The 20,906-nt window shown below is 46.3% G+C and overlaps 6 protein-coding genes across 6 annotated transcripts; 4 read left to right on the top strand and 2 right to left on the bottom strand.

The window, feature by feature from the left end:
- Window positions 1-156: 156 nt before the first annotated feature.
- Window positions 157-2,315, top strand: PADG_04504 (Atypical/ABC1/ABC1-B protein kinase; the record flags this gene model as incomplete). Its single annotated transcript, XM_010761976.1, has 4 exons — window positions 157-566; window positions 746-1,356; window positions 1,425-1,997; window positions 2,065-2,315. The coding sequence occupies 4 exons, from the start codon at window positions 157-159 to the stop codon at window positions 2,313-2,315; spliced, it is 1,845 nt and encodes a 614-aa protein (XP_010760278.1).
- A 2,918-nt stretch (window positions 2,316-5,233) lies between these two features.
- PADG_04502 (uncharacterized protein) lies at window positions 5,234-6,562 on the bottom strand (the record flags this gene model as incomplete). Its single annotated transcript, XM_010761717.1, has 2 exons — window positions 5,234-6,012; window positions 6,082-6,562. The coding sequence occupies 2 exons, from the start codon at window positions 6,560-6,562 to the stop codon at window positions 5,234-5,236; spliced, it is 1,260 nt and encodes a 419-aa protein (XP_010760019.1).
- A 745-nt stretch (window positions 6,563-7,307) lies between these two features.
- Window positions 7,308-8,178, top strand: PADG_04501 (ubiquinol--cytochrome-c reductase subunit 7; the record flags this gene model as incomplete). The annotated part of the gene is made up of 4 exons (XM_010761975.1): window positions 7,308-7,423; window positions 7,608-7,716; window positions 7,828-7,881; window positions 8,089-8,178. 4 exons carry the CDS (start codon window positions 7,308-7,310, stop codon window positions 8,176-8,178), a joined length of 369 nt encoding a protein of 122 aa, XP_010760277.1.
- Window positions 8,179-8,717: 539 nt separating this feature from the next.
- Window positions 8,718-10,235, bottom strand: PADG_04500 (DNA-3-methyladenine glycosylase II; the record flags this gene model as incomplete). The annotated part of the gene is made up of 3 exons (XM_010761974.1): window positions 8,718-8,778; window positions 8,898-9,020; window positions 9,139-10,235. 3 exons carry the CDS (start codon window positions 10,233-10,235, stop codon window positions 8,718-8,720), a joined length of 1,281 nt encoding a protein of 426 aa, XP_010760276.1.
- Window positions 10,236-14,346: 4,111 nt separating this feature from the next.
- PADG_04499 (uncharacterized protein) lies at window positions 14,347-15,749 on the top strand (the record flags this gene model as incomplete). Its single annotated transcript, XM_010761716.1, has 3 exons — window positions 14,347-14,410; window positions 14,566-15,403; window positions 15,482-15,749. 3 exons carry the CDS (start codon window positions 14,347-14,349, stop codon window positions 15,747-15,749), a joined length of 1,170 nt encoding a protein of 389 aa, XP_010760018.1.
- A 3,000-nt stretch (window positions 15,750-18,749) lies between these two features.
- Window positions 18,750-20,351, top strand: PADG_04497 (uncharacterized protein; the record flags this gene model as incomplete). Its single annotated transcript, XM_010761715.1, has 5 exons — window positions 18,750-18,922; window positions 19,057-19,682; window positions 19,758-19,805; window positions 19,869-20,084; window positions 20,185-20,351. 5 exons carry the CDS (start codon window positions 18,750-18,752, stop codon window positions 20,349-20,351), a joined length of 1,230 nt encoding a protein of 409 aa, XP_010760017.1.
- Between the last annotated feature and the right edge of the window lie 555 nt (window positions 20,352-20,906).

Raw genomic sequence — 20,906 nt, 5'->3', positions numbered from 1 at the left:
TATACATTTCTCACTCACTCCAAATCTAATTATTATGGCAATTTAAATATTATACCATTTCCTTACCCACCGCAACGTGTCTACCTATTTTACGGTCCTTAAAATTCCATTTAACCTATTCAACATTCATGAAACCAATCGAAGAAAAACGCCACTATGGGAATCCGATTTCGAGTTCCGGCCACCATTCCATTCTCTCCCAGTGGTGCTGCATCATCCTCATCATCGTTGTCCAATCCCCTCCCCTCTCATAGTTCCAGACTCCCTCAATGGACGTGCCGCCAATGTCTGCAGCAACGGCAAGGAAGGGGACGGGGACGTGGACGGGGGCTCCAAACTTCTCGCTTTCCTTCTCGCGAATATGCAGCAACGACACGGTTCCAAACGCCTAATGATAATGGGGGAAGTGCTAATAAGAGACGGCCAAAGAGAGCGTTGAAATATGCTGCGGCTGGCGGGACTGTTGGGGCGACGCTGTTTGCGTTTTCAGACGATGTGAAGCATGTCTATTCGGCGGCGGAGAGGACTGGGAGGGTCATGACCGCGCTTGCGGTTTGCATTAATGAGTTAGTGAAATATTCCTTTTTGATTTGCTTGGTCGCGATGTGGATTTCCGGGGACTCGGAGGCGAATGATGGCAGAGGTTGTTTACGATTTGCGTTGGAGTTAAATATGATGATGAAAGACCTATATGAGGGACTTGTTTTTGCTAATTCCTTCGCCTCTCCGCGGCTTTTCGATATAGTTATCGCAAGACGTTGAACCGAGAATCAGACTTCGAAGAGGAAAAAACCTTATGGTTGAAAGCTTGCCATAAACGCTGTGCAATGCGGACACTGCGCGTATTGGAAAAGAATGGATCTATATTTATCAAGCTGGGACAACACCTGAGTAGCATGGGTTACCTATTGCCCCTGGAATGGACCACGACATTTATCCCTCTGCAGGATAAATGTCCAGTTTCCTCGTTTGAGTCTATTGAAGACATGTTTGTCAAGGATACGGGACATACTATCGACGAGCTGTTTTCGAGTTTCGACAGAGTACCGATTGGTGCTGCATCGCTGGCGCAGGTCCATGTAGGGGTGTTGAGAGAAACGGGTCAAAAGGTTGCGGTTAAGGTGCAACATCCCGCTTTGGCGGAGTGGGTGCCGTTGGATCTTTCCCTGACCAGATTTACTTTTTTGGCACTTAAGAAATTCTTCCCTGAATATGACCTTGAATGGCTATCGGAAGAGATGGAGTTTTCCTTGCCGCAGGAATTGGATTTCAGGATGGAAGCGGAGAATGCGAGGAGGGCGGGAGAGTACTTCCGGAAGAAGCAGACTACCTCTGCGCCTTTGGTTATTCCTGAGGGTACGTATCTTTCAGTCATGAATCGTGAGGAGAGGTCATCAACAAATGGTGCTAATGTTACAATATAGTGATGTGGGCAAAGAAGCGAATTTTGGTTATGGATTTCATTTCAGGTCATCGACCTGACGATCTAGAATATTTAGATTCCAACAGTATTGATAGGGACGAGGTCTCAGCAGCCCTGGCGCACATATTCAACGAAATGATTTTTGGAGATGGAGCTCCTCTACACTGTGACCCTCATGGAGGCAATATCGCTGTCAGAAAGAACGATTCAAGACGAAAACCCAACTTTGATATTATTCTCTACGACCATGGTTTATACCGCGACATCTCCACGGAACTCCGCCGCAATTATGCCAAGCTATGGCTTGCTGTTATTAATTCCGACGAAGCTGGAATGCGCAAGTATTCATACAAGGTTGCTGGAGTCACAGATGACCAGTTCCCTCTTTTCGCCAGTGCAATTACGGGCAGGGATTACACCGTCCTAGCGAACAAGGATGTTGTATCCTCCAGATCTGCGGAGGAGAAGGAAGCGATATCAGGCGCTCTAGGTGATGGCTTGCTTCAAGAACTTGTCAGTTTGCTCGGGAAGGTCCCAAGGATCATCCTTCTGATTCTCAAGACCAACGATCTCAGTGAGTATCACTCGTCGTTCTTCCCGTGTTCACACCGTACATAAAGCTAATGAAATATTTAATCCAGCCCGTAGCCTTGATGAAAACCTTCACACGCGGCACGGGCCCTTACGAACGTTCCTTATCCTCGCAAAATATGCTACATGTACTGTTTTCGAAGAACAAATGGAGGTCATCCGCCAGCATGGCAGCATCTTGTGGCCAAGAAACTTCATCCGGCTCCTTCAGGCCTGGGCAAGCTATTTAAGAGTCGAGCTTAAATTAGAGATGTACGAACACTGGCTCTCAATCAGGGGCCGGCTGGGTTTGATAAACTGATTCTCACGTATCCATGTGTCCACGATGAGCTAGGTTAAGGACCCCTGGCTCATCAGGTTTGAGTTTCTCGATTCCTGCTCTAAGTGCTTCTTCCTGTTCCCAATCCCCATCTCTCTGTGTTTTGATGATAAGCCTGCATAGCGAATCATTGTATTTTCTTTTCTTCTGGAGATATTGTATTAAGCCATATGTGCGGGATATCCCTTTCTCCGTTTTTATTTTTATTTGCTGTTCTATGGAAAGAAACACTTATAGACAACTTGTATAGATAGGAAGTGTATATTTCTTTAGCCACACATCAGGCCTCGAAATTAATTTGAATTAGTCGAGGCAGGTTTTAGACATAGCGTCTTGAAGGATAAGTTGGAATCACAATTGTGATAAAGCAGAGATAGCCCGCGGAGATGTTAGATCCTGGATCATGATTTGGAATTCCAAATACACGTGACTGCAATTCTCCAATTCAAGGCTACAGGTCAACCTTGTATAGAAAAGGTGTCATTTTATTCCGACTGATTGGGGGGTAGACGTTGAAAATATTTCACATTGTTTTTTTCTTCTCTGAGTATCTGAGTCTCTGAGTCTGAAGGGCTACTCGTGAAATCCATATATAATTTGACTCTGTACATGGTTTCTTCATATCCGGAGAAATATCTCATGAACCTATACACATACTTACCCTTGGTTCCTTTCAGAGGCCTTATTGAGCAGTAGGCTCAGGGAAGTTAGGCCACAACAAATACACCTCCAGGCGGCGGAGAATCTGGAGACGAAGACCCTTGGCCTTGACAAGCTTCACAGTGAAGGATATTGTCTCCCTGCAGAGGAACATGATGACGAATAAGAAACCGTCTCTAGGGAGCAGATTGTCCAGAAGCAATCCCAGAGTAAGTTTCTCAGCTTTTAATCTCGTTAAACACTGAAACGGGGTCGCGAAAGAGATCTCGTCTCTGCGAAACGCCGATATTCTTCGTTGCTGATAGCCGCCTCTTTTAAACCGCACCTTTTTCCTGCTCCTTTTCACCCTTTCCCCAAATATCTGTCCATACTACGAAATCTTTAAGAAGCCCATTCGAACCTCCCCTTCTCCAACCCGCACAGAATCACATCCCCTCAAGCTTGAAGCACCTCTACCCCCCTTTAATCAATATATGTTTCTGAGATCTATCTCGTTCTTCCTCGCTCACGCCGTCAATAGTCAATACATGTTCCCATGGCCGCATTCGGAATGGCACTCGTCCTGGGGGCATACTGCATAGTCAGTATCCGCAGCGCCCGTCGCAACGTAAGATATTCCTCCTTAACCCAAAAAGCCCCGAGTGGCTTATCGGGGGATGTGAGGAGAAATTGACGCTGGTGAGGTGCTCAGGAAGCAGGAGATTGGGGATAGGTGTTGGTTATTTCGCCATTCTGTGAGATTCTGTATACTAATTTGGAATGTTTGTATTTGGTTTAATGGGTGTTTGGAAGGCAGGTCATGGTTTTTATTCACCTTTTTTTTTTCTTTCTATGTAGCTGAAATGAAATCTTTGCTGCTTTACTATATAGGAATTGTGTTGGAGGCACGTTTTGTGACGGTTTAGGTTGAGTTGAGGGGATATTTGGGAAGAGGTCCTTGCTCTATCCTGCCAATGATAAGATAAAGGGGATATGTTAGTGGTCATGGGATTGGCTTATCCTGAATCCAAATATGAAGACAAAACACAATATGACCACGGAGGATTATGACGATTCCCTGCACAATGATTAACCACATATATATGGCCGAATGTCCATACTAGTGCTCGTACTGAACCCTCTTCATCGTATTCATTAATGAGCAGATGTTTCACCCACATCCACCACTTTGACCTAACTGAAAAACGCCAAATTGGATATAACGCGTAATCCACTGGTTTAAAACAAGGAAGAGAACACGAGTCTTTTTCATGGAATATGTAAAAGTGAAGGCAGTTAAACTGGTTGTATTTGTAAAAAAAAGCGTCCGTGGGGAATGTTTATATAAAACAGTGCATCTGTATATATATCTGAAGCAAGAGAAACCTAACTTAGCAGGCAAAAAATAAATGGGAGGAAAAATTCAGGACGCAAGTTACAAATCATAAGAGCTCAGAAAGCCAAACAAATATGAAGGAAGAGCTCATGGGGCAGAAAAGCACTATCCTTTAGCAGAAGAAACAAGAACAGATAAAACCGTTAATCGAAAAAGCAGAATGATACCATGCCAGCGCACGGGAAAAGCCTCTGGGAAAAAAAAAAAAAGAAAAACTGATGAAAGACGTGGTTGTGATTAAAACAGGTCAGGTATTGGAGTAAAAGAGAGAAGTAGGAAGAAAGATATTTAATGAAGTCAAAATCCACTCAAGCCGAGCTGAGATTTGCAAAGCACATTTGCCACGCTCCAGATTTGGCTTTTGTGTATGTAGTGAGATAAAAAAGAACGCCAGAGAAATGCCCCGATGTGTCACGTCTTTATTAAGTTTCCATTGTCCGTTCGGAAATGGACATTCAAAATCATTAGTCGATATGACATAATGACGATAGAAAAGGTATGAAAGAGGTCGGGAGGTAGGTAGGAAGGAGTGGATGAGGTTTTTAAAGGCGGGAGCGTAGAGAGTAAATTGAAGTAGGGTTAGGGTTGTCAGATTTATCATTCAGAAAGGTAATAATAAAAGGGAGAGATCGGTAGGGGGGAATGGTAATAAGTAAAGCACAGCAAGAATGGCAAGGCTGGCTGCGATGCATAGACATATGTAACTGGTCCAGAATAAATTTCTCGGTATCGGCAATGGCAGATGATGCACTCGAGCATTTTGCTCCGTGCTGTATTAAAAACTCCCTTATGAGAGACCCTGAGCTGTTTATAAGTTTAAACATAGATTTAAATCTTCCAGAAAATTCGATCAGAATGCACGTTGTCAATACACCGATGACTTGTCCTCGCTTGCAGCTAGAGCGACTTCACCTTCATGTTGCATCCAATGGATAATGTTCCGAAGATATTCGTATGTGAGCATTGTAGTCATAGCGGATGGCAAAGCACGGAACAAATTCGTTCCAATTCCAGCATAAAAGGAGCGCCAGCCCTCTTCCGCTAGGATTGTTTGGCATGTGCGAATCACACCGCGATATCGGGGTCGGTTAGGCATCCCATCCGAGGATGAGGCGCCAGCACCAGTGCCTGGTGGCCGGCCATGATCCTGCGGTTGTTCGAGGCCACCTCTAAAAGCGATTCCTTCAGTTGAAAAGGCAGGGGATGATCTTTGTTGTGTCTGCAGTCGGGTTCTAAGGACTTCGTGGGGATATGTTGCTGTGCTTGCGCATATTTTGCTGAGGAAAGTGGCGGCACTGATTCCGGCCCAGTGGGGATTTCCGGCGTCGGGGTGTTCACCAATCCCGTATCCGGTGAAAGCCATTTTGAAATATTCGTACAGTGGGAACTGGATGGCGACATGTGATAGACCAAGGAGGGCGGGTGTGAGGCCAGAGTAAAAAGCACGGATACCTTCGCTGGCATACATTTTGCGTGCAGCATCCAGAGTGTTTTTGTAGTACCAAGGGGCTCGATATCCATTACTTGCGGGTCGGAAGCTCTGAGACATGAGTCTTGTTTTAATCACCCATATCGGGTTTGTTGCTATGGTCGAACACGCTCCTGCTGTGATTGATGCGTATCCTCGGGCCAACCACCAATTGTCTATAAGGGCGACACATCAGCACCAGCAAGTAAATCGAGGAAGAAAGAGAGGAAACGGATAGAGCAAACCTGTGCTTTTGGAGAAATATTCCCTAGATCTATCATAAACCGTCAAATACATGGCCCACGTTGGAAGATATCCCAAAAGCATCGGTCCCAGCCCTCTATACAGCCCTCTAATACCCTCATCTCGCCATATCATCTTCCCCGTTCCTACCATCCCGCGATATAGGGTCCCGGATTCCACCAACTTGCCATTCCGCCGTACTTGAAACCCTCCCTGCGCTTGTAATTTTGTCTTGATCACATCCAAGGGGCATGTCACGATTCCTGACGCGACACCGGCACTAGCCCCACAAAACGGCGTAATATATGCTTGTGGAATCCGTGTGGAATAGATCTGGAGACTCTTCAAGAGCGATGACCCTGGCGGTGGAGTGGCACCGACATGTAATCCAGGAGTTGTTGATTGTCGATGGTCCGGCGAAATCCCCTGGTGCGATGTCGAGCCGCCTACAGTCCTTGACGAATTGGTGCGGCCCAGAGTCATTATGTCTTAGGATAACGAAGGGAGATGGATCTCAAAAAAAAAAATTTTATAGTCACTGTCGCAACATGGAAATAAGCCGGTGAAACCGGGCCGCCGCGTCTCGATGCCGTTGCGGCGTCGGATCCCGTAATACAATTAATTGTATTTTATTTTTTGCAGAGGGTCGCAGAGCGCTCACCATGAGGTTGCAGAATGGTATCTAAAGAGTTTCCCTTTTCGGGCCCGTAGATATGAATTTGGCGTGAATATAGTCTATTTAACTGCAGCGCCTGCGGGGTTCGCTACCCTCACGGCTCCGTGCAGGAGCGGCGCAACTCAGCGATCGGTCGACCATACACATGCCACAGTTGAGAGGAACACACCGAGAGAGAGAGACGGGGAGCCCAGCGGCAAGAGATTGAGGAGGAAATAGCAGCCAGAATTGGCGACAGCTGTAATGAGTGGAAACCAACACATATGTGAAGGAGGTGGAGTTTAAGCCGATGTATAGCAGTTGTATTGGTTGTTGTAGTGAGGAGGGACGGAAGTTGCTCGGTCACGAGACACTCGGCAAATCCAAAGGCGGTCAGTCTCGCCGAGAGTGGTCCGAGCCTGGATTTTCCACAACCTCATCCCATCGCATCCCCCACGCAGACAAACAGGACGGAGTATATACCTTTTACTACACTGTCTGTGCCGCCGCCAAAATTGCGCCGTTCAGATTCCCCAACTGCACCTTTCGACTGCTGATTCCACCCTCTACACCATGTCTGCGCCCTCCCTCATCAATTATATCAACGTACGGCCATGGCTCAAGCGATTGCTGATGCCACTCGCCAACTGGCATGCCAATGCTTCTGGATACAGACAACTAGGACTGAGGTAATTATACCTGATGCTGTGTATGCACAGATAGAGTGGGATGAGGGAGTCAACACGGGAATCTTTGTGGAGGGGGGGGGGAATGTCATTTTGTCGATATATTTGTGATGAAGATGGACACTTGATTGATCGACCGCGATGAAAGTGCTGACAAATGACACACCTCTCAATTGCATCCATACAGAGCCGATGACCTGATCCCTGAAGAGAACGATACCGTCCAGCTGGCAATTCGAAGGCTTCCTCCCAAGGAAGCTTATGACCGTGTCTTTCGCATCCGACGCGCATTCCAGGTCAGTTTTGTCTAGCCTTCTTTTCAATCACTTCTGTCTTGTTGTCAATGGATAAAAATCAATGGAGAGGGGAAGGAGATATCGATTTCGCTTACATATATACCCAAACAGTGCTCAATCGAACATCAGCTCCTCCCTATCGAACAGCAAACCAAGCCAGAAGAGGTGAGCCTAATAATCCCTCCCACCCAAAATAACTTCTCCCTCCTTGCCTAATCTGAATCAAACGATTCCTTATTGGTTGATAAAAATAAAAAAAATATTTCCATTGATTTCCGCAACTTGCACCCACTCTTCCCTCTTCCTTTTCAAAAACGGTCCACTATCCCAAAAACAATGGAAACTAATAGAGCTATTTTGTCAAAATTTCAGGACGTCGAATATCTCAGCCCCATTATCCGAGAGATCGAACGTGAGAACAAGGAACGGGATGAGCTTGATAACCTTGTCATCAAGCGATAAAATGTATATATGTTGATGAAAGGAGTTGGAGGTGTGTGATGTCGCTGGAATTTTGAAATTGCTGGCTGAGAGACAAGAATGTACGAAATTTGAAATAGCTCCTCTCCATATCACCGCTTTTTAAATTTTAGACTCGGAAATCAACTACCTGGGTGATTTGCGAATGGCAATTGGTCGCTGCTGTTGCTGTGGCTGTCTGATTAGGGGTTGCATGTTTCAGGAATAACTTCTACTGCTGTTCTGTACAGGTAATATACTCTATACTACATAGATGGAATGGGATATATTTTCTTTTGATATCGTCCAAGCATTTAAGCAAGGAGGGAGTCGCGTAAGTCGACAAGATGGCGTGGTGAGCGATATGCCTCTCGGGTATGTATCTATATGAAGAATATATTCAATTATATTGGTAAGATGGTTAATAATAACAGCATGGGACACAGCATCGCCAAAGCAATATATCCAAATACAAAACGCAATGCAAACTATTCATCCCCTATATCCCGTTCAATCCTTCAGCTCGACCTACCCCTCCAACTTCACTGCATGATCGAAATATCCACATTCTCAATTCGCCACATATACCACATCAACAGACTCCTAATTGCAAATAAATAGCAGAAGTTCAGCCACATGAACCAATCAGTCCAATCACCCAACCCCCTCCCCCAAGGGATTGAGGGCTAGGCGGGAAAAAGGAGGAGTTGTAGAGCACTCACCGATACGGAGAAAATGGCGCCGCAATCTCTAGCATTTCCTTCTCGGACATGTACTTGAATTTCCCACTGCCTTTGGTTTTAAGTTTACTGACATCGCGGCCGACGAAAGTGGCCATTCCTCTTCTGCAGAAGTAAAAGGGAGTTAAAACGCGGAGGGACTGATATATGGAATGAAAGCGGAAAAAAAGAAGAAGAAGAAGAAGGAGAAGAAAAAGGGACAAAGGAAGCATCGAAAACTCACTGAACCCCCAAATCCCCCGTGGAAAACACATCCATCCTCTTCAGCCCAAAGCACTCAAACATCTCCACAGACCACCGCCCCAGTCCTCGCACCGCGATCAGCTTCTCCAGCACCTCCTCATCGCTCGCCTGCAGCAGCATGTGCGCACTCAGCTCGCCGCTGGCAAACTTTTCCGCCAACCCCTGGATATACTCCGCCTTGCGCTGCGAGAGACCCGCTGTGCGCAACGTTGCGACACCGCATGCAGCTACCTGTGCGGGGGTCGGGAAGTGGTCGTCGCGGTCATAGCGCATTTCCGCCCTCTCTTTCTCCTCTCCGACGCCTTTCTCGGTGGCGTTCACGCCGTTATTACTTGCTTCGGCATTACCATTACAATCAAGACACCCAAACAAGCCCAAAAACCTCCTCTTAATGCTCTTCGCCGCCGCCCCGGACACCTGCTGCCCAATAATGCCGCTGACAAGCGCGTTGAACGGGTCAATCTCCTCCGCCAGTCCCGCGGGGGAAAACAGCGGACACGGATGCTTATCGATAACGGGCTTCAGTTGCGGTGCTACGGTTATCAGATGTGCAACTGCTTCTTCGAGGACGGTGCCTGTGGTCGTTGTTGGGCGGGGGAGGCGGCCGCTGCATTTAGATGGGGATAGGGTGGCTGCATCTGAAGGCTTCTCTACTGGGTAGGCGGTTAGATGGCTTCCGCGCGGGGTGCGGAGGATTGCGTTGGTGAGGTGTGGGTCTATGGGGCGGTCGAGGGGCGGGGCTGGGTGGTTGGGGTTCCCTGCGTCTATTCCTGTGTTTGTGCTGTTTGGTCGTGCACGTTTGGGGGTTGAGACGGGTGGGATGTCGGGGATTTTGAAGGCTTCACTGTCTGCTGTCGATGGGACTAAAACTGCGGCTGTGGCTTTTGAAGTAGATACTTTCCTCCCCTTCCCGCCAGTTTGTGTTGGGGTAGCTTTTGTAGATTTATTCTTTGTAACGCCATTGTTCTGAGAAGTCTTCTTCTCCTTCTTCGGAGGCTGTTGTTTCAGTACGTTGTTCTTTTCCAACGCAGCCTGCTGCGTTATAGCGCTTACCCGGGCCGATCGTCTCGGGGCCATGTGAATCAGAGTCCAGGGTTTGAATTCAATGAAAAGAACCGACCGTGCTGTTCTGGCCAGGATGGATGGAAGAAGATCATGTAAAATAATATTGTCAGATATATTTGATTTGAACAAGCAGTCGCGGTACTTGTTTAACCGGTTCAATTCGTCGCAGACCAGACGCCAGTTGGATATAAAATGTTGAGATATAAACAGCTATTTTCTCGCAGGCCGTCCGAGTATATAAATTAGCATGACACCCTGTGTTCTTTACAAGATTTGTTTGTGATGATATCTGCAAGCTCGTCGCGTTGCCCCGGATATGGACATCGAGTGAGTCAGTTCCAGAGCTGGGCGCGTTTGAATGAATACGGGGTACTTCCGTACAACGACTGGGATAAAGGGGATTTGAGGTGGTTGGTTGGTTGGTACGAAGCTACTCGCACCTAGCGGGATTCCGTGGTTTCAAGCTTCAATGGAAGATGTTCGGAATGTATTTTTTCAGAATAGTACTCAATATGCTATACTTTCGGGTAATAATATAGCTAGTGTTGTTTTTGTTCTTCATATGTAATTACCGATGAAGATGTAGAAGAAAGAAGATATCTAGATAAGCTTTAAATCAAATAATCTCGTCATGATTTCATAGTTACATCCAGGGTTATAATCAAAGGCTTAAAAAGATTGAGGGAGGATAACTAGCACATCAAGAGAACATCTTCTGGCCAACGGTCAACAATGAAACAATTCTGATATCAGCCACTGGCACCAGCCCATTATTATTATGCCCAGGGACCAGCCGCTCAGGGCCTAAGCAGGGTTAACTTTTATTTCGATCTGCTGACGATCACCTGGATCGTCTCTTGTTTATTCCCGACGGTGGTACATGTGCTATGCTCAAAAACCTGTTTCAACTCTTCAGGTTATCGTCATTCATCTCTCCAAGTCTACGGAGCTCAGTATTCCATGCTGAAAAACTTGACTTGTCAGTGGCTGAAAGTCGGCCAGTCCAAGATATTATGTATTTGTGAAGAAAGTTCCGGACCTCCCACCGAAAAATAAAATTTATATATATAAACATGAAATAAAATAAAATAAAAAATAAATAAGAAAGAAAATTCTTGCTCGAGCTGCGGTATATTCCCAGGATCTGTCTTCGGATAAGGCACTGACAGCTCCAGCAGCACGGCAGTTTATACGCCCGGATATGATATTGATCTATCACTGTCATGGCTGCACAACTTAATTAAAAGGTAAAAATATAAATCTTCATCCTTGGAAGATTGTTTTTCTGGGAGAACTACGAGATGATAGTCAAACCGGGCATTGCGTCAAATCCATTGATGGGTAACAGTGCACCGTTGAGAGCTAACTATGTGATTGCATTTCCAATTTGTTTCTCTTTAACAATGTCATTGTTCATCCTTCACACCTTGTTGGCGGTATCTTCGTCACTCTCTGAGAGCGGCGGGTGAAGCTTAATATGCCCAATCTTCTTCTCATATTCAAGCGGAAAAGTGTTAGAAATCCTGCCCAGAGTTCTTGAGGGTTAAAGAACAGGCAGAGTTGAATGGAAAGCCTTCAGCAGGGTTTAAACCTTTACACCTTGACACCCCCATTAAAACTACATGCACTAGTCATACTCACACATATCTCACATATCTCTATGCAGTACATGCTTTTTAATGGTGGTGATTTATCATATTCCTCCAGCCCTAACCCTGACCTACCCCTAATGCTGAAGGCGGTGGGGTTGAAGAGATAGAGAGAGATGTAGTTATTCATAGGTGACCAGAGCCTGGGTTAAACTATGCAGAGCATAACTTAACTGGTTTTAAAAAAGTGGGCCCAACTTTTTAAACCCATTACAAGCTCTTTTTAAATCCACGTCCAACTGTCACCTCTCTGGGGGACAAACATCGAATTATTGAGCAATTCCGATTATTTTATCCACACTGCAAAGCCCCCGAACCGAGGCTGGATCCTCATTGGACCAGCGAGATAGCCAAAAATTTTCTTGCATACGTAGGTGAGGTGATAATCGACGTCAATCTCATTCGGACATCCAGTCCAGTCCAGTTCGGGTGGTTAGCAAGGAAAAGAGCGGAACTTGGGAAGGACAGTTGAAGAGAGGATGGAACCAATAATATAATAATAAAAGAGATTGTGTTGAGGAATGTTCCCCCTGAAGGAAGATTGTAAGCAGCGCCATGTCATGAACAGGTTGGGTTGCATGGGGTAATAGTAAATTAACATAATGATGGGCGGGCATGGGCTGTTGTTCTGTCAGAGAACGCAAGGCCGGGTGGGCCCAAACTGTCTCAGAAAGCGGCATGGGTGAGGAATGAAGAGGAGAAGAGATGGCTAAAACGCCACGCCGCGGGTAGCTGGAGGAGAAGAACTTGCCACTGAAAGAAGCACTAACTGCGGCGGCAGACAACAAGTAATGGAAATTGTTCCATACGGATTATATTTGTAACTCTGTGGTGGGTGTGCCTTTCTGGGGGATCAAGTCAAGCACAGGCTCACTGACTAATTTGCTGCGTTGCAAATCCGAGTCGTAATAGTATGTAGATAGAGTATGCAGGGGAAGTATCCAGGAATGAACTGCTCTGTCTTTGCAGCAAAGCCCCCTGCCTTGTTCCACTGCAACATGCTAAATGAGCCGTAACCAGTTAACTCGCTAGTTGACTACTGCGTGGTGTATTTCATAATAGCTGCTGAATACGCATGCTGAATATGCTGTGGATGTATGTGCTAACTACAAAGTACACAAAAACAACAACGCATCTCGGGGAGTAAAAAACTTACCAAGGCGACCCAAACTCTCTATCCAAAAGGCTCCAGGGGCCCCCGTCTGGGGATTCCCGGGTAATTTGGCCGCGAACGGGTGTAAGATACCGCACTAAACCAGGAACGGTATAGCATCATACCTGGATACGGTACCCCGTGTCTATCTTGGCGCTTGCCCCAAGGTTTCCTCCAACCTTTTTATGTATCCCGAGATTTTGCTCCAAGGGATGATGCCCCCCCCGAAAGGCTAAAAAAGAGGCAAATACATAACTAAAAATCATCGTAATTGTGCCTGACGGTCAACTGTTCAAGGATTGTCTCCTGTTTCTCAGGACCGGTACCTAGCGTAGTGTAATGTAGTGTTAGTCGTAGTCTTTCGCACAACTTCCAGTCAACTCTCTCCCACTCTCTCCTCATTTCTTTTGTTTTGTTCAGACTGCCAACTTTCTTCTATCGCTTCTATCGCTTCCTTCTTTCTCCTTCCTCTCCTTCTTCCTCCTTCTTCTCCTTCTTCTTCGCTCATTCAAGGAACTTCCAAGGGTTAGCCCCTTCCTGCTTCCTTCCTGCTTAGGTATTGTTCTTGCTTCGTCCTCCGTCAATCGCACCTTCTCCCTCGGGTCAATCTTGAGGCTGACTCTCTCTCCCTAAAGGTGCTCTTTCATTCCCTTTTCTCTCGTCCTTCCTTCACTGTTCCCTTTTTACTCCGATCCATACCCTCGTCAACATCAACTTCATCCAACTCCATCCAACGCCGTCGTCACCATCATCACTCAATTCATCAATCAGCGATTAGTTTAATAGTAAACCCCCCCCCTTCTGGGCCTCCTTCTGGCCCCCCTTCTGGGCATCCTTCTATCTTTGCCTTGTCACTTGTGTCACCCGTTGCCCTGCTGTGTGTTTGTGTGCTGTGTGTCCACCTGTGTTGTGTGTGTGTTTTCATGTGTTGTCGACAGTGTCTGACTGGCTTCCTGTCATGCCAACCAGCAAACAAGAAATAATATATATATATATATATATATATATATATATATATAAAAACACAATCATCCCCCCTCCAACCCAAAATTCAACCAACCAACCCCAGCTGTCATCGGCACGTCCAATCTCTCTTGAAACGCAACACAAACACTCCCTAAAATAAATCCCCCCTCCGTCTCATTGTCAATCCCCCCAAAGAAAAAACATCCCGTACACTCTTCGGTTCCCCTTGCGGCTTACTGACTGTCCTACCTTTATACGTAATCTCTTTAGATAACAGTCCTCCTCTACATCTCCTATACCAACCATTTTCTAGCCATTAACACCGCCCTTTTTCTTTTATAACGAACGAGATCAAATGGCGTTTATAAAGTATCTCATCCCCGCTCTCGCTGTGGCTGGCCTGGTAGCTGGGCAAAGCTGTGAGTTGTTTTTTTTCGTCTTCTCCATTTCCAGCGTCCCCGATGTAACTCGCTCGATATACTCCTGGCCGCCGCGATCTCAATGGGGGGTTCAATTGGCTCTCGAAATATATAACTCTCTACATCCACCTAACTCGCTGTGTGCGTGACTCTAGCTTGCAAGGGCAACAAGGTCATTCAAAACCAAGGAGATGCCTCTGCTCTCTCCTCCTGCAGCAAAGTCGATGGGGACATTGAGATCGCTGCCCAAGTTCCCAAGGGCAGCATCAGCCTTGATGGCATTCGGGAAATCACCGGCAGCCTGATCGCCAAAGGCTCCCAGAATTTGACCGCCCTGAGCGCATCCCAGCTCGAAAGTATTGGCGACACCTTCCAGCTTAGCGGATGCATTGAGCTGAGAACTCTCGAGTTTGAGTCTCTTACCGAGGCCGGTGCTCTTGATTTCGAAGCCCTCCCCAACCTGCAGCAGCTCGCGTTCGGCAAGGGTGTTTCCAAGGCCAAGAACGTCCGAATCTCCAACACAGACCTGGTTACCCTGAAGGGTATCATGTTGGAAACAGTTGGAGACATGGAAATCAGCAACAACCCCCATCTGAAGGAAGCTGATGTTGCAATGATCACCAACATCACCGGCTATGCTAGCTTCTCTGCCAACCACGTGGACCTCAAGATCTCTTTCCCCAAACTCGAGCGTGCCTTGAACATGACATTCCGCAACGTCTCCTCCATCGAAATTCCCTCCCTCCGGAGCACCCAAGGTCTCCTTGGTTTTTACTCCAACTATTTCGAGGGACTCCAGGCCCCTAACTTGACCAGCACTGGAGATCTCGTCTTCGCTGATAACTCAGGCCTGAAGAACATTTCACTTCCACTCCTCGAGACCGTCCGAGGTGCTTTCCAGATCGCAAACAACACCGAACTCCATGCCGTCGATGGCGTTCCCAAGCTGAAGACCGTCTACGGTGCCTTCGATATCACAGGCAAAATCTCCAAGTGAGTGCCACTTCCTTCCCCACCTTTTTCCTGACTTATGCGCTCGAACTACTACTAACACCATTTCCTTCCTTACAGAGTCGAGCTCCCTAGCCTTGATGAAGTCCGCGGCGAATTCAACCTCCAGACCACCGAGAAATTCGACTGCAACAAGCTCAAGGGTGAGGTTCGCAAGGCTGGCGAGTGGGTTTGCAAAGCTGAGGAATCCAACCCACAGACCGGAACGGGCACTAACTCTGGACCTGGCAAGCCTAAGCCAAGCGGCGCTGCTATGGGACCCCTGTCGCCTCCTGCCATCATGACTTTGCTTGCGTTGGTTGGTTGTGTGCTTGGATTTGCTCTGTAGATCGAATTGTGGTCGGGTAGGATTGGTATAACTAGTAGCTTTGCACAACAAATGGCGTTTTTCTTTCATTTTAAATTATCCTTCTCTTTTCTTTTCTTTTCTTTGATTTCCCTGTGAATTCCTTAATGGGTCCGATGTGTGTCTTTTTTGACAACTTTTCCAATGGCAGATACATTTTTATGGTAATATTAAACCTCTCTCCCTTTTAATAAACTCTTTTCTCTTTTGCCTGAACACTTACCTCGCTTTGTTATCTTTGAGAGTGGGATATATAGTTTTCCCTCTTCCGTGTTCATAATCTTGTTCATAATCTTGTTCTGGAGGGATGGGGTAAAGGAATAGGGAGTGAGATGTTGAGAATGAATTATAGAGCAGGAGTATGATAGTGATAGTGGTGGGATATAGTGTGTGCTGTGTGACTGAGAAAGGATTTGTGAGTTGGAGATAAAAGGGAAATAGACAGTGGATGACATCATCATCATCATCATCAGTGACAGCAATGTTGCCCTGTTTATAAAGGCCTTAGTTCCCTCTACTTCTCTGCTGTAGTTGTAATTTGTTAAGATTATGGGATGGGATGGGGAAATCTATTGTTTCTCAGAAGTCTGGTACTTTTGCTAAATGTGGAAGGGGACGGGAATGGAGATAGAGACGGGGAAGAGGGTACGGTCAGTAAGATGATCGTTTTTTCTTTTTTTCTCTTTTCTTTTCTTTCTTTTCTTATCTTTTCTTTTTTCTTTCTTTCTTTTTTTTTTTTTTTTTTTTTTTTTTTGATATCATGGCCTGCTGTGTATTATTGAACAAGAAATCGGTCTCTACTTCGTAACATGATCTTTTATCTTCTCGTCTTTCTTGATGGTGGAAGAACAAGTGTTTGGGGGGGGGCAGGGTGTTGGGAGTGAGGTTATGGGCGGGGATGAAAAATAAACAGCTCGGAAGAATGGAGCTTTTGAGAGGGGCGGAGGGTAGTCAGCCTGTCTGTCTCCCTCTCTTTATTTCCCTCTTTCTCTCCACACGTTTAACTATTCCCCTCTTCCCTTGCTGAGTAATATCTTTCTTACTATTTGCTATTCCTTGTTGAATATCTCCTGGGGAATTAATTCTGTCAAACCAATGTCATGGACCCGGTTTGGGGATCAGGTGTTGATGTCAATTGAGAAGATACACATGTATGGGGGTGATTTGAGAGATATGCCAGTGGACATCGGATTGAATGAATTATTTGCGTTTACCAGAGAGAATTTCTATCCATTTCCAAGGCTTTGAGGAGATATCATATATTTAGGGGTTCAGGCGAGTGTGGAGTTGGAGCCAGAATAACTATGCGTACAACTCCAGTGGATCTCAGACCCAGGTGGGTACGGGACGAGACGGGAGGCAGAAAAATATATGCTTCTTATCGGTTTCTTCCTCCATGAGCATATGAAATTCGTATGTATTTACCATTTATGAGGAACTGGTTATCGGATATCCAAATGTCGCTACAAGAAATGTTGGGAATAGCCGGGTGGTTCCCGTTCATCTTCTTGAGTCGTCCTCGATGGGCCACCAAGGGCGCCTGTTCGACCTACTGTGGTCAGGAGTTAGACCAGGAGACTTTCATCTGTGTCAATCCCTGAGAGATGGGGTTTATATGATTAGATTTATCTAGCCCTGTTGGGCCATGTGGGCCAAGAGTTCAAGAAAATAAAACAATGTAGAGAGTATTTGGCGGTTAGTTATATCAATGCTGCGCAGCCGCATTGTTTGGCGGATGCTATACATGAGCATTACACCGTTCTTCGGGAGTAAAGGTTCCCGAAGTCTAATATGACGTACATATCCGGCTTCCGCAGAATCTTCCAGGGGAATGAAAGCAATATTTGCTGGTCTAGCTGGTATCAATCTGCAGACGAGTGGAACCAACCGGCTGAAGCTGCAAAACCTTTTCGCCTGGGGAATATTAAGTTACGTATATTGAAGAGGGGAAGCGGGGAGCCTGGCATAGCCACAAGACCATCGAGCTCAAACTGAGAGGCTTTCATCTTAAAGAAGCCAGTTTGAGCTTTGCCTTGTGGGTAGACAAACAACTTTCCAGTTGCGGTATGGAGTTATATAAAAGCAAACTTGGACCCCCCGGGCCTTTTGGTCCCACAGCCTGGTCCCACAGCCGGCCTTGACTTTGACTTAGGTCATTGATCGTCTAATATAAGCAAACTAAACTAAACTCACTAAGGAACTTCACCAGTTATCTAAGACAGTTAACAGCTGTTACGGTTGCCCAGTTGGAAGCTCCCTTTCCAAGGTTTTTATATCTCCCCTATTGAAGACGCCAGTTTTATATTAGCTGACTCAGCACTCCACTGACAACAGCCAATCACAGCTCGTCTTCCTCTCGCCGCAAGCAGGGGCCTTACCGAATCACGTGAATGCAGCTTCGTAATGCCTTCCACGCAGATTCCCCTTTAACATCCAACCAACGTCCCTCGACTCCGTTTTCTTCCTTTCGTCCTCCTCTCCTCTCCTCTCCTCTCCTCTCCGGCTGGCGCTCACTCGTTTTGGCGGCCTTAGAACCCTTTTACCTGTTCCCAGTGGGATCCCGACAATTGATCCCCATTCTCCCGCTCAATACTCCCAACTCATCTCCCCTTCGACTTCGAACAAATCTGGTCCGCAACTCTAATCGTAACCTCGCGTCCTCCTTGACTTTTGCCAAACTCCAGGCGAAAGGAGAGATAAGAAATAATAGCCACGATATAACATCTGTCCATTCTTCGCAATCACGGAAAGGCCAGGGCATCCGCAGCTGGCGAGCTGGCGACGACAAAGCTGAGTGAGGCATCGAAAGATCCGGGTTTCGCAGACGAAAGCTTATCGTTGATAACATAATCGAAACTGGTCCAACCTCTTCTCGCTGCGTCCTTTTAATCCTCTCCCCCCACCTCCCCCAGCCATCTTCCTCTGCGCACTGTCATCCGTTCTATGGTAGATTCCCTCCAGTGAGCACAGGTCCATCTCGATATGTTGCTCCCCAAAGGTGGTGTTACATGGAAATCGGCCAAGGCCAGAATGCCTCCTGTCAGGTTTCTTGTCTCTGTCATCTCCCGGCCACGATTTCTCATCTCTGTTGTCCTCACGGGTCTGGTGCTGCTGCTATGGAAGGGCCTCAGCAGTTCTGCGGCGGAAATGCAGAGGTATGCTTTGTCTGCCCTGTGGGGATCTTAAAATTTTTTGACCTTCACACTTCTGTGAATATCTCGCTGGCAATGATCTCTACTTTGGTTAAGATGGAAAATGCTAATGGAATCTGTGATCTCTCCTCGTTTAGTTTCTATTGCTTTGGACCTTCAAAGTCCCCCGTAGAAATGTCTGCAAATGAACTGGTCGATTGGAACGCACATCTCCAAACGCCAGTATTATTTAACCATCACGAGCCCTATCAGCTCAACTCCTCTACTATCCAAACTGTCGACTTGAACACTGTCACAAGCACTCCCAAGGCTGTCTTGAATGGCGAACGTGTCCTTATTGTTACTCCTCTCCGAGATGCCTCTCCGTATCTTAATAAGTACTTCGATCTTGTCAGCGAATTGACCTATCCCCATCACCTGATCGATATCGCCTTTTTGGTCGGCGACTCAGCTGATGACACTCTGGCTGTTCTATCGGCGGAGCTTGACCGGATACAGAAGTCTGAAAAGACGGCCTTCCGCAGTGCTTTGATTGTTCAGAAGAATTTTGGAGCAACAGTTAGCATGGAGGTCAACTCAAAACATGGTTTCGCGGCGCAAGGGCCACGACGAAAAGCGATTGCGAAAGCCCGGAATTTTCTGCTTAGTGCGGCGTTAAAACCGGAACATTCGTGGGTCTACTGGCGCGACGTTGACATCGTTGATAGCCCCAAGAGAATCATTGAAGATTTCGTTGCGCATGATAAGGATATTCTTGTGCCAAGTACGTCATTGTTTTTTTTTCTTTCTTTCACTTGAAGCCGTTATTATAGAATCCAACTAACAGGGTTATATATAGATATCTGGTTTCATCGCTACGAGAATGGAAGGGATATCGAAGGAAAATGTACGCATTGGATCCCTGAGACCGGGGTGTTGATTGTGCTGTTTTGCTAATATGAGATTCTAGTCGACTACAATTCGTGGCGAGAAAGTGAGAAAGGCTTGAAGTTGGCGGCTAGTCTTGATAAAGACACTATTTTGGCAGAAGGCTACAAGGAATATGACACTGGCCGCGAATACCTCGTCTCAATGGGTGACTGGAGAAACAACAAGGACCAGGAGGTCGAGTTAGACGGTATTGGAGGCGTCAATATAATTGTGAAGGCTGATGTGCATCGAGCAGGTAAACGTTTCTTTCTTTTCAATTTTTCTTCTACGATATACCCCCACCCGTTCGTTCTCTTCCATCTGGCATATTCAAAATGCTGACTCTTGAAATTCAGGTATCAACTTCCCATGCTATGCCTTCGAAAACCAGGCCGAGACAGAAGGATTTGCCAAAATGGCCAAACGAGCAGGCTATCAAGTCGTCGGTTTGCCCAATTATGTCGTTTGGCACATCGATACCAAGGAAAAGGCAGGAAACCTGGGCAACCGACCAGCTTATTAAGGGAATGATCCGGTATTGCGACAGCCAATGTGTGGCCCGGGGCCCCTACATGGTCGTCTTTCGACATACGATCCCTTTACCAGACGTGCATACACCAGCAAACTTTTTCTTGTCACATATTTGGTATTTCACCCCCTACTCCCTTACTTAACCCACACCCTCCAGAAAGGGGACGAACCCTCAATTACGGAAAGGTTTTCAACCCACCACCAGCATATGCAATGCTATATGCACCTTGGCGTGGTATTTAGTTGCCAGCACAGGACGGGAAAATATAAATATTTATAACTTAATGACCCTCTCCCTTGTGTAATACATGTTTATTATTTTTGTCTACCTCTTCTCTTCTGCCCACTGCTCTTGCGATTTCATGGAGAAAAATACTACCATAACTGGTATTCCATTATTTCCTGACTTAGCACTTTTACTCTTATCTTCTGCCTTTGCTTCTGACCCCCCATTCTATCTTTGTTTTGTTTTGTTTTGTTTTTGTTTTGTTTTGAGCTGTGATCTGCATTATCTGTTTTTTATCACTTTTTCTGTTTTCTCTTTTAT

Source organism: Paracoccidioides brasiliensis (genome assembly GCF_000150735.1).
Source record: "Paracoccidioides brasiliensis Pb18 unplaced genomic scaffold supercont2.5, whole genome shotgun sequence".
In the NCBI taxonomy this organism is placed as follows: domain Eukaryota; kingdom Fungi; phylum Ascomycota; class Eurotiomycetes; order Onygenales; family Ajellomycetaceae; genus Paracoccidioides; species Paracoccidioides brasiliensis.
This window is presented reverse-complemented; position numbering and strand designations above follow the sequence as displayed.